The sequence below is a fragment of the Lynx rufus genome, unplaced genomic scaffold (genome assembly GCF_022079265.1).
Source record: "Lynx rufus isolate CCGP_SWC_20201006 ecotype Redwood Valley unplaced genomic scaffold, mLynRuf1.p SCAF_11, whole genome shotgun sequence".
Classification (NCBI taxonomy): Eukaryota; Metazoa; Chordata; class Mammalia; order Carnivora; family Felidae; genus Lynx; species Lynx rufus.
In genome coordinates this window covers 38,857,244-38,869,300 of record NW_025814825.1, presented here as the reverse complement: position 1 = coordinate 38,869,300, position 12,057 = coordinate 38,857,244, and the positions used below count along the sequence as shown (strand labels likewise).

The 12,057-nt window shown below is 37.9% G+C and overlaps 1 protein-coding gene across 3 annotated transcripts in view; it reads left to right on the top strand.

The window, feature by feature from the left end:
• The window catches only part of HPSE2 (heparanase 2 (inactive)), a 670,247-nt gene that overhangs the window by 506,987 nt on the left and 151,203 nt on the right, over nt 1–12,057 (top strand). For all 3 annotated transcript variants that reach the window (XM_047072673.1, XM_047072672.1, XM_047072671.1), the window contains one exon: nt 11,307–11,400. In XM_047072673.1, the coding sequence (XP_046928629.1) occupies nt 11,307–11,400 (94 nt within the window). The remainder of the gene's footprint in view (nt 1–11,306; nt 11,401–12,057) is intronic.

Sequence of the window (12,057 nt, the reverse complement as noted above, 5' to 3'; positions counted from 1 at the left end):
TCTTGAGTTTCCTAAATTATGTTTGATGGTTGAAGCAAAAATTGTAACACTGACTGATGTAGTTGTCAATAATTGTAACACTGGCTGATGTGGTTGTCAGTGTTGGAGAGACATAGGAGTAGTACCCTTCTCTTTTTAAATTTTTCATAAAAACATTTCAAGGGACTAGTATCCAATATTCATTATTACTTATTATACTTTAACTTCTTTCTCTTCTACTACACTCAAATACCATTAAATTTAATCTATTTTGTTAAGAAAACAGAATATATAACATGATAACATTGCTCTAAAATTGTTGATATCAGTGTTTTATTATGAATATATATGAATATATATGAATATATATTATGTATATATATATACGTAATATATATATACACACACATACAAAGCTGTCCGCGGTGATTTTCTCTGAATGTTGATAAAAGTGGTGCATTGGGGTATGGTATGATTATTAAACTTCTTTGTACTTTTTGTTATCATGTTAAAGTTTTAAAATGAGTATGTATTTTTATTACAGAATCATTGTTTTGTTTAAAAATTAGTAAACCATAAGAGACTCTTAACTACAGAGAACAAACTGAGCATTGCTGGAGGAGGGGAAGGTGGATGGGGAATGGGCTAAATGGGTGATGGGCATTAAGGAGGAGGGCACTTGTTGGGATGAGCACTGGATGTTATATGTAAGTGATGAATCACTAAATCCTACTCCTGAAACCAATTTTACTGTATATATTAACTAACTAGAATTTATTTATTTATTTATTTATTTATTTATTTATTTAATTTTTTTAGAGAGAGAAAGCATAAGCAGGGGAGGGGGAGAGAGAGAGGGAGACACAAAATCTGAGACACAGAATCTGAATCTGAAGAGTCTAAGCTGTCAGCACAGAGCCTGATGTGGGGCTTGAACCCATGAACCTTGAGATCATGACCTGAACTGAAGTCAGATGCTGAACTGACTGAGCCACTCAGGCACCCCTTACCTAACTAGAATTTAAATAAAAACTTGAAATAAAGAAATTAAAAAAATAAATATTATGAATCAAAAGAATACAGCAATTGAAAATAAAGTATTTAAAGGAAAATTACAATTTTATTTTTAAATATTAGTGATACTGAAATTAAATCACATAATAATGCAATACTGAAATTTAAAATATCCTGCCAGAAATGGTTTCCTTGGGGGCTCAAGTAACATTTTCTATGCAACACAGAAACTGATTTTATGTTTACCACAGTCTTGAAATCTAAAAGATGAGTATGTCTCTCCATGTCAACCTCTTAGTCTCTCTTAACACATATATACACATATGCATGTGTGTACACAGACATATGTTCATGGTAAATAGTGTCTTCAAAGGTTTTATATGGTGAGAGCCAACCTTTCTTTTTAAATGAATAAGTGGCAATTGCCATGAAAAGAGAAATATTGATGTAAGATTTTCTCTAAGTGTAATATTCTACATGGTGAATATACTTCAAGGAGGTATAGCTCTATGACACTGAATTTGCTGGGAATAAAAGTTAAATGCAGGAACTAGAATATATAGGATGTTGGCAGGTGTAGTTACAGAAGCAGTTTCTGTGTGTGTGTGTGTGTACATGTGTGGGTGCGTGTGTATGTGCATGTGCACATTTGTGAACATTGGGTATCTGTACATAAGCAGCCTCATGCAAGGTAGAGGTGAACCTCTGGGTTTCTGCATATGTGATGTATGCAAATTAGAATATGTGATTTTCTTCAGAGTGAGAATGCCTAAATAAATCTACCTCAAACTATCATTGTCCCTCAGAGTGAAAACTCAGGTTTTCCACGGAAACCTACTAGAGAATACTGAATGTAGAGTTAAAAGACTGCCACCTACTGATATGTGACCTTTAGTAATTGGCCTGCCTTCCAAAGTGCAGATTCCATGTCCTCCTTGGTCAGCAGTAATTGCCTTGGTCACTGTTTTCATCCTGGACAGATATTCACCTTGCCTAGATGTAGAAGAAGAAAGATGATCTCTCCCCTCATCAACTATTAGTTGCATGGCATAAGAATTCAACCCCCTGTTGACAGTCACCCAGTTGATTCAAACTAAAATTAACTAGGATTCTCTAGGTTATACTTTTTATTTTCATACCAGGGACCATTTCTTTCCAAAGGATGCCTCTTTATTATGAACTGCTGATCAAAAAGATTGGTGAAATGAAGTTTTGTTGTAACAAATACCTATGCACTAGTAAATAGAACACTAATTGCTTTAATAAATAAACCCCCAAATCTCAGTGGTCTAAACAGTTTGTTTTTCATTAATGTCATATCCAATCCTGATATACCTGATAGATGGCCTTATATGTGGTCATTCCAGGACCCATGCTTTTTCCATCTCATGACTTCTCCTTGAAGACTTTCCATTTCTCTGGCAGTGGGGAAAGAGGCTATATGGAAGACATGTTAATTTCTGCTCAGAAGTGATACACATCTCCATCAAGTTCAGCCCGGAAGTGATATATTACTTCTGTTCACATTGCTTTGGGCTGATTAGTCTTTTAAGCCCCTTTCCTTTGACAGTGGCAGAGAAATAATAGGTTCTGGCTGAGCAGCTGCTTCTTGGCAAACAGTTCTGCACTATAGAAGGAGAGCACCAAATTTTGGTGGTCAGTAAGCTTTCTCCACCCCATCCAGGGGCACAAGCTCTGGTGAATGTGGAGCTCACTTCATGTGCCTACCCCTCTGTCAAAGATCACAGCCTGAGTGGTTGCTCTCTAAGTCCTTCAAACGGTTGTTTTATATATTTTGTCTTGGATTTTGAGTTGTCTGTGACAGAATGGTAATTCTTACACCAGTTATTCCATTATGGCTGGAATAGGAAGTAGTTCTTGATTTTAACCCCAGGCTTTCTTTGTTTTGTTTTTTTAATTTTTTAAAATGTTTATTTATTTTTGAGAGAGAGAGAGAGAGGGAGAGAGAGAGAGCAGGAGAGGGGCAGAGAGGGAGACACAGAATCTGAAGCAGGCTCCAGGCTCTGAGCTGTCAGCACAGACCTCACAAAGCTGTGAGATCATAATTTGAGCTGATGTTGGATGCTTAAAGGACTGAGCCACCCAGGCGCCCCTAACCCAACATTTCTTAAACCTGTTTGACCATGGAACCACTTTTCTTCATATAACAGTTATTAAAAGACTTTGAAAAACATTTTTGCAGAGTAAATCTATACCACCTCCATTCCTTTACTTATCTCCCCAGGTGTTTGCTTTTGTTGTTTTGGTTTTGTTTTTATTTTGTTGTAATGTTTTGTTTTCTAGAGAAATTTGAGTTTAGCTCAGTTTTGTTCAATTGATCGGTATTGTTAAAGTAGGCAAGACTAAAGGCAGTTGGAAAGCAATTGTACTGGATTACAGGACAGATGAAGTAAACACAGTACTCTCTAGCTCCACATGGGCAGAACAGAGAAGGAGGAGTGCTTGCTATCTTTTGCTTAGTACATACAAGATCTCGGGTTTCCTACTTTATCTCTGTGAGCCACAGTTTGTAACCTGCAAAACAAGGAGTGTTCATGACGTTAAATGAGACCCATTATGTAAAATATCTAGTAAATAAGAAGTAACTTAATACATATAAGGCTCCTTCCTTCCTCTTTCTTCTATGTTCTCCTAGTTAGTAAGGCACTAACTTAATTATAGTTAAGTTAGTTGTGCTATTCTGCTACAGATATTGACAATTATATGAAAAGATGCCAGGGAAAGAATGAGGTAACCATATAGGCAGTTCCCAATAAATAAACACTGAGTTTCAAAAGTATTGCATATAGATGGTTAGGTTCTAGTAACTTAGAACTTGACATTCTTACTATTGATGCCCCACAGTTAATTGGCCATGAAGCTAATGACTGAAGCTTTGAGCCCCTCACTTGTCTTGGCTCCCCAGAGTGCAGGAGATGCTGAAAGTTGTAGAATGTTCTAGGTGGAAAGGGGTAGAGCAGTTTGCTATCAGGAAGTAGTACTATGTAAGCATTTCTGATAAATTGCTGAAAGAGCTCTCAGAAAAAAAAGAGTTTGATTCTCTAAGTTTCTGGGGGGTTGTTGTGATGTATTTTGTCACTCTAAATGAATATTTACTTTTGTACCTAATTTTGTACTTCTGATTTCTTTTTCTTAAAGATGGTCCCACAAATTGTTTAAGTTTCAGAACTCAAACACATGGATCTGCTCCTGCCCACACCTTTGGTACCATCATCTGCTACTGTTCTGAAAAGTCCCAGAGGTGCTCTCTTCAGAGCCCACTCTGATGGCTGGAGCTGCAGATAGCTTTCCTTCTCCTTCCTTGCCTCCCACACAGCTCACCTCAACATCGCTAGTATCAAAGGTCAGCTGTTTGAGCCTCTGCCAAGACATTGTGTCTCTCTACATACACCTGGTCCACTGGGGAGAATGACCTGGGCTCAAGACTCAGGACCCAAAGTGTGCAAGGAATTAGGAGAAAGAAAAGGTCAAATAAATGGGGCCCTTGGCAGTAATTGTGCCTCAGGGCCACACTTTTGGCTCATTGTGGATTAGCTTATTCAGGCACTCATGCTTTTATTAAATATAGTTTTTGAGTACCCATTATGTGTCTGTGGGATTTTCTGCAACCTTGACCTTTACTTGTACCATTTTTCAATGATAACATTTTTCCAGATTACAAAACTTTATAATTCCTGAAACTTTTCGTCAGCTTGGTGACTCCTGAATGGATTTATATGAACTAGTTTAAGAAAGCTAAAGAAACTGAGGGGTTGTGGGAGGTGAGATGGGCTAAATGGGCAAGAGGCATTAAGGAATCTACTCCTGAAATCATTGTTGCACTATATGCTAACTAATTTGGATGTAAATTAAAAAAATAAAATTTAAAAAAATAAAATAAAAATAAAAAAAGAAAGCAAATTACAAATGGACACATGGAGAGTAATACAAAAACATATAAACTTTACAGAAAATTATTAGAATGCGGATTTATACTCTGCATAATGTTCGCTAAGGGTTTGGTTGTTTCATGAGTGGGACATTTGTATAACAAGTTTTATTTACTTATCTGTGTGTCTTAATAAACTTAATAAACTATTAAAGTTTGAAAAAAATTAATTAAAAAAAGAAAGTTAAAGAAATATCTATATTCTGTAGGATCTTTTTTTTTATTCGTAACAGTTTTCATTTCATCCAGGCTTTACCTGCCCAAAGTTGTTCAGAACACAAGATAAGAAGGTTGACCCAATTGCAAAGAAGATCAAGGATAAGGTAGCCTCAGAAAGAAAACCTAAAGGCAAGTGTGAAGAACAATGTGCTCAGCAGGAGCCCAGGATGAGGGCCTTTGGAGGAGGGGCAAATACAATTTATAAAGCCTTAGAGTGACTCAAGTCAGCCTCTCCAGTGTTTGGCTTCAAGGTGTCAGAATAGGTTTTATAGGTCAACAGCGTTGTTCTAATGATTATCCAAGTTTCTCCCCCTTCAGTGGGGAAGGCCCCAGTTTTATGGAATTACCTGCCCACTCAGCAGGCTGGGTGTTAGAATTCAGAGCAGACTGCCCCTCCTCCCTGAAAGCAGCAGGCAGCAAAATAGGTCCGGAAATTCCTGAGCATTGGGAAGCCAGCACTAATGCAATTACCTGAAATAAAAGAAGGGGTCAGATAATAAGGGGCAAAGGTTTTTCCTTTTAAAGTAAAGAGCCAGGTAAACAAAACCAGCTGCCCCTGGAGCCAACAAATTCTCCTCATTAAATGTTTTAAGAGGCTAATGGGCATAAGTAGCTAATTGCAGTACAATCCTAAAGACTAAATCTAGGGTCCTGGAGAAGGGGGAGAAGGGGGATCGGGGTAAAAACCTGGCAGGCAGAGGTAGAAAGGAGATGAGACCTGCCCCTGGCAGAGGATCCCAGATGGCCAAAATGGAATTAAAATTAAAGTAAGAATAAGATGATTTGACCTGGAGTCACTAATGTTTCTGTCAGTATCCTTGTGGGATGGGCATGGCTGGGACAGTTTTAAATTTATACACTAGCAGAATAGGATCTGGAATAAGTTTTTTAAATAACTAATTATGGGAAATTTTATGTGCATTTACTATGAAAATCTCTGAAAGGCTATACAGCAAAATGTTAATGGGTTTCTCTAGGTGTTGGGCTTAATTGCGATTTTTCATTTTCATATTTTAATTTTATGTGCATCTTCTAATTTGCGTATAATGAACACTTATTTCTTTTATAATAAATAAAGGGCAAAGTTTTAAATAAGATGAAAGGTAGTAAACTAGACATAAACATTAAGGGGGGCATGAGAGTTGGTGAAGGAATTGGTAAGAGGTTTTAGTTACTTTGTATACTCTGCCATGTTTCCCACCTCCCCAGATGTGTGCTTGATATGACCTGCCAATCTAGAGGCCAGCAGAGGGAGGAATAATAGTTGCTGGTATTGAGCCAGACAGGCTATTTGTCCACACACAAAGGTTTCAACCTCATTGCATTTGTAATAGTTCCCAGAAATGTTATTTCTACGCAGACTCTCTTGGCTTCAGCTTTTAGCTGAACAACTCAGCCACTTGTGGTTTGATCCTAAGAGATGCTGAAATTTCAAGAGCGCTTGGAGGAAGAATATGATTTACCTAAAAGTGTCCATCTAAGTGTTTGTAGAACCAACTGTTCTGCCAGGGTTTATGTGGGAGATGCCAAAGCACCTCTAATTAATGAATTTGCTTTCTCTCAATCCTTGCTTTCTTCTCTGATTTATTTGGTCTTCTGACACTTTTGTAACCATTACTAAATTAATTAACTCTTTGGAGAGACTGCTTAATAGCTAAGAATCATCTTTATCTTCCCAATGAGAAAGACAAAGGAAAACAGAGAGAGTTGCCCTCAGGTCACTGGACAGTCAGTCAGGTGGAATCCAGTCCCATTTCCTTTTATCCAGTCTTGGTTAGAAATCACCATCTTCATCATTTTTAATGATTTAGTCTTACCAAATGGTTATGTCAGGCTATGCTACCTCCTTCATGTGATATAGCAGGCTCTTACCATAGGCAATCACTATCAGAGAACAGAAGCTCTGTTAACAGGCAGGAATTTTTCAAATAACCACAGATTATTGACACTGAATGTTTTCTTAGAAGCATTGCATTTATGAAGGGTAAATGTAGCAAGCTAATTATCCAAGCATACCCAAGAAAAAGGCTTATGTTTTGTCAGACTCACATCAATGGTTAAATTGGCCCCTCTCTTAAAAGTGACACTAAATTATGGAGACCATAGTTCAAAGTACCATGGAAATAGTACAATATATATGTGTATTTAAGGCAGTACATGAATGTTGCTGGAACTCCAGTATTATATGGGGATTCCTTTGACATCCAAATGTAAATTTGACTCAGACTGAAGATATTAAAAAGACAATGTGGTGGTCAAAGTGGGAAAAGAAAGGACTCTTAGCTGAGCCAAATGTAGACAGAGGCAGTGCCCAGGGCCATAAGCATTTTAGAGGGTCTCTGACCTCTCTGTTAACTTCTCTTATCTTCTTGGAGAATTCATCTGCAGCCATGACTTCCTCCATTACTCATACTTAGAAGACCCAGGTCTTTACCTATCTCAACTTTTATCTCTACCTCCTCCTCCTATCTCCACTGGCCTATTGTGTATTTCCTCTTTGATGTTCTCTGAATCCTTGATATCTCAAACAACATCATCCATCCCCTTGACAAACCTAAAACCTACATGTTTTTGGCATCAGTGTTCTCCAAAATATTCTCTCTCACAAGCTCCTGGTCATCACTGATTCCCTTCCTCTTTCTCTTACACTCTATAGAAGCCTTATTTTATTAGTTTTTCCTTCACAGCCTCTCACTTTTACTTCTTTCCGTGACCCAGATTCTTGCCTGCAGTACTGAGATAAGATAACCTTGTCACACTGCTTTCCTGCCTGGAGCTCTCCCCTCTCCAGTCTAATTCATAGTCCACAGAAATAGCCTGAGACCAAATGAGAATGATTGAATCCAGCTTGTTAGGTTAAAAGTGGGGCCAAAATGGCTCTAAAAAGCTTAAGCCAAAGTTTTTATTGGAATTGCTTCCCCACATGTCACATGAAGGAGAAATTGGACTATTTCTTGGTCCAAGAAAGCAGCCATTGAGTGGACAGTAAGAGGGAGCAAATTTTAAACTTATATTAGAAGAGCCTTTCATGGATTCAAGCTGTAGTACAGTGGAAAAGTAGTAGTAGTATATGAGAGTGGGTTCTCTGTCCTAGATAATCACTTCTCAGGGATACTGTAGGAAGTTTACATGCTTTAAGCCACATGGCCATTAAGGTCTCCTCAAACTCGAAATTTTTGCAATGGAAACACCGCTCTTACCATCCCTTCGTTTGCCTCCCACCTACCAGAAATCCAGAGTCTGTTTTTGCTGTTCCGTACTTCCCTCATTCCAAATCATGCTCTCCTTCAGACAGATATTCCCCTGCTCACCTCATCTCATGCCTTTCCAGTCTAGGTTGCTGCCTCCAGTAACCTGGAGGGTACATTTGGTTCTTGAATACCTTTTATGTGCCAGGATCTATGCCCAGCATTTTTCCTGATTTAATTGGTACAGTATACCCTGAAAACTGTGGGTTTGGGATTCTTTTTAACCAACTTCAAAGAAAGGGAAACCTAATATAGGTGGTAGGTGACAAAGCTGAAACTGAGCCAGAGTTTTCTAGGTTCCAAGTTCTGAGTACTTGAGAAAAGAGACAAAAAGAAGGAGTGGAGGAATGGGAGGCCCCTCAACTAATGACTAGGTTGGGTAAGGAGGGCATTCATGGGAATCCGACACATTGAAAAAGTGCATCTGATATTTTTATTTCAATAAGCATTAAACTATATGTGTTGCCAGCAAAACTTATAAATTATGATGTTTAAAATAGTTACTGAAGATTAACAGAGAGAAAAGAGGGGACAATAATATATTTGATTAAAACATAAAAGAACACTAATTACAGTGCATGTGTATCATGTGCCTAGTAATCATATAATATAGTAACAAGTATTCATGTCCTTCAGTGTGTATTAGATTAATATTGCATGAATTATTTTTAATTTTAATATTACTATGTTTTGGGCACCTTGGTAGCTTAGTCAGTTAAGCATCTGAATCTTGATTTCTGCTCAGGTCACAATCTCACAGGTCAGGAGATGGAACCCTGTGTAGGGATCTGTGCTGACAGCGCAGAGCATGCTTGGGATTCTCTCCTTCTCTCTGCCCCTCCCCTGCTTATGCTACCTCTCAAAATAAATAAATAAGTATTTTAAAAATATTACTATGTTTTAATATACCTAGTTTCCATGTGGCAAGCTATCTAATCACACTTTAAAAAAAAATCAGTAATGCTAATAGTTAAGTACTGATAGGAAGAGGTTGGGGTTATAGGTAATGAACATGGCCATACCCAGCACTGTGTGTTGTACACAATAAATATTTATTGGATCTGAGTCTAGTATCTATACCAAGAATGAAGTGAAAGGTCATGTCATTGTTTTGTTTTATTCACTAATGAAAGTAACCACCAAATTTTCAAAATCATGTACTTTGACATAGTAATTTTACTTTTAGGATTCTGTATTCATACATAATTTAACCATCAGTCCCCTGTTGTTTATGACCCCATCTTTGCAGCTGAAAATGAAATTAAAAAAGAACTAAGAGTTGTTGAATGCCTACTATATGCCATACACTTTAGGTTTAACTGCTTAATCATTGATTAATACTGAGAAGTAAATATGTTACCTCTTTTTTTTTAATGTTTATTTATTTTGGAGAGTGAGAGAGAGAGACAGAGCATAGGCAGGGTAGGGGCAGAGAGAGAGGGAGAACAGAATCTGAAGCAAGCAGGTTCCAGGCTCTGAGCTGTCAGCACAAAGCCCGATGCAGGGCTCAACCCCACAAACCATGAGATCATGACCTGAGCCCAAGTCAGATGCCTAACCACCCAGGAGCCACCCAGGTGCCCTGATATGTTACCTCTTTTAAGAATAAGAAAACTGAGGCATGTAGAGGCCAATATCTTGCCCAAGTTCACACAGGTAAATAGCTGATTTGGAATTTGAACTCAGATATTTCTGGGTCCAAAACTCATACCTTTTCCAACATACCAATGGTTTAAATGTTGGATTTCGTGGGAATGTCTGAGGTGGTAAAGAAGGCCAAGGGGAAGGCTGAGTAGGTGGAACTCACATCTCACCCTCACTTCAACTAAAGCACCTGCTTTACAATTAAACAAATTTTTTAAAACATTCTAATACATCATGCATTGATATGGGAATTTAAAATTAAAAATAATTTTCACATACTTCTATAATATATACTGATAGGTTGATATCTGATTAAAAATGAGATGATCTATCATTAGCCATCAGCTGGGGAGACCTGAGTGGGATGGAAAAGGCACCCAGGAGTCATAAGCATTTATTTTAATTCAGTTGATATAATTTGGAATTTTGTAAAAATGGGGGTGGGGGAAGTTTAAGATAATAAAGGTCACCTAAACCTGGCCCAGTCTTAGCTTAGTCTTCAGAGTAAGGATTCACAAAGAGGGGCCTCACAAAGCTGGATCAATCTGTTTTGGTCAAATGTTCACAACATACTATCAGCACAACTAACACAACCTGATAAAACCCACAGTGAATGCCGAACTTGTTACTACTATTTTAGGAGAGGGCTGGAAGACTAAGTCATCTGTCTGATTTATTTCTTCATTCATTCATCCATTCATTTATTCTGGAGCTGGTTGGTAGGAGAGGGTTGACTACAAAGTGAACTGGAGATGAAACCTTTCAGACCCACTCACTACACTGTATCAGATTTTTGTGGTCAGTATTTGTTTTCTTATTTAAAGGTGTGGAAACCTATAAAAAATGTTTGAATATTCTTTCTAAACCTGTCACATACCTTTACTACTTTAAGGTGGGGACAGGGGTGGTATGGGATGGATGTTAAATTACTCTTCCTGGGGGAAAAAAGAGTAAGCTTTTCCTCCATTACTTAATTTGTATTATGGATTCCTGTCCACTCCTACAGAGCAAGCAATGCAGGTTCATGTGACAGAGGTTGGAAAAAAATGACTCCACAAATGGAGGTAGAAATGAAGAAAATAAAAAGGAGATTACTTGTTTGAAAAACACCCAGGGTAAAAACTTTTCAGGATGTGAAAGCCCAAGTGAACTCTGGGCTGTTTCCTCAGGCAACAGAGACCTCTGGTTAGAGAAGTGTATTTGTAGTCTCCTGTTCAAGATTTTACCTGATTCTTATTTTATTTTTATTCCAGTTGCTACATTGATGGCCGGGTGGTCAAGGTGATGGACTTCCTGAAAACTCGCCTGTTAGACACACTCTCTGACCAGATTAGGAAAATTCAGAAAGTGAGTAAAAGTCTCCTGGGAAGAAGGAGTGAGTTTGGGAGTAAAGCAAGGAAAAGGTCCTGGGGTCCCAGCTGGATGTTAGCACTGTGGGAACCAGGGTAGAAAAATAGTATAGTCCAGATCTCCCTTTCACAGCTGATGATTGTTGTTTATTGTTTTTAAAATTGAGAACAGTTTGAATGTGCCATTTCAAGGTTTAAAAGCTTCTCTCTTTTAATAACAACTATTTTGTAATAGCTTGCTTCTAAATTGTGAGTTTCTTAAGGGAAGGCTAGATTTGCTTTGTTATTTTCTTTTTGCAGGGGCCTATTTGGGCCTACTTTAAAGAGAGAATGATTATGTTCATTCAGTGAAATTCTTGTCTGGGGCATTGGCCATATTTATTGGTTCTAAATAGTGTTAAATATCTCAGCCATATATACATTATTCCTAGGTGTCTTAGAATGGCCAAATAACACCTTACTTTTGTAGAAATGTGGGAGAAGCTGTATTATATTAAGTAATGGCATGTAGGTCCTAATAGCAAGGCACCTTTGGTCAACAGTTCTCACACTTGAGTGCAGTCAAAATCACCAGAGGTTGCTCAGAAGGTTTACACTCTCACTCCTGATGTTCTGATTTAGTATGTCTGGCGTGGATCTTAGATACCTCTTTCTT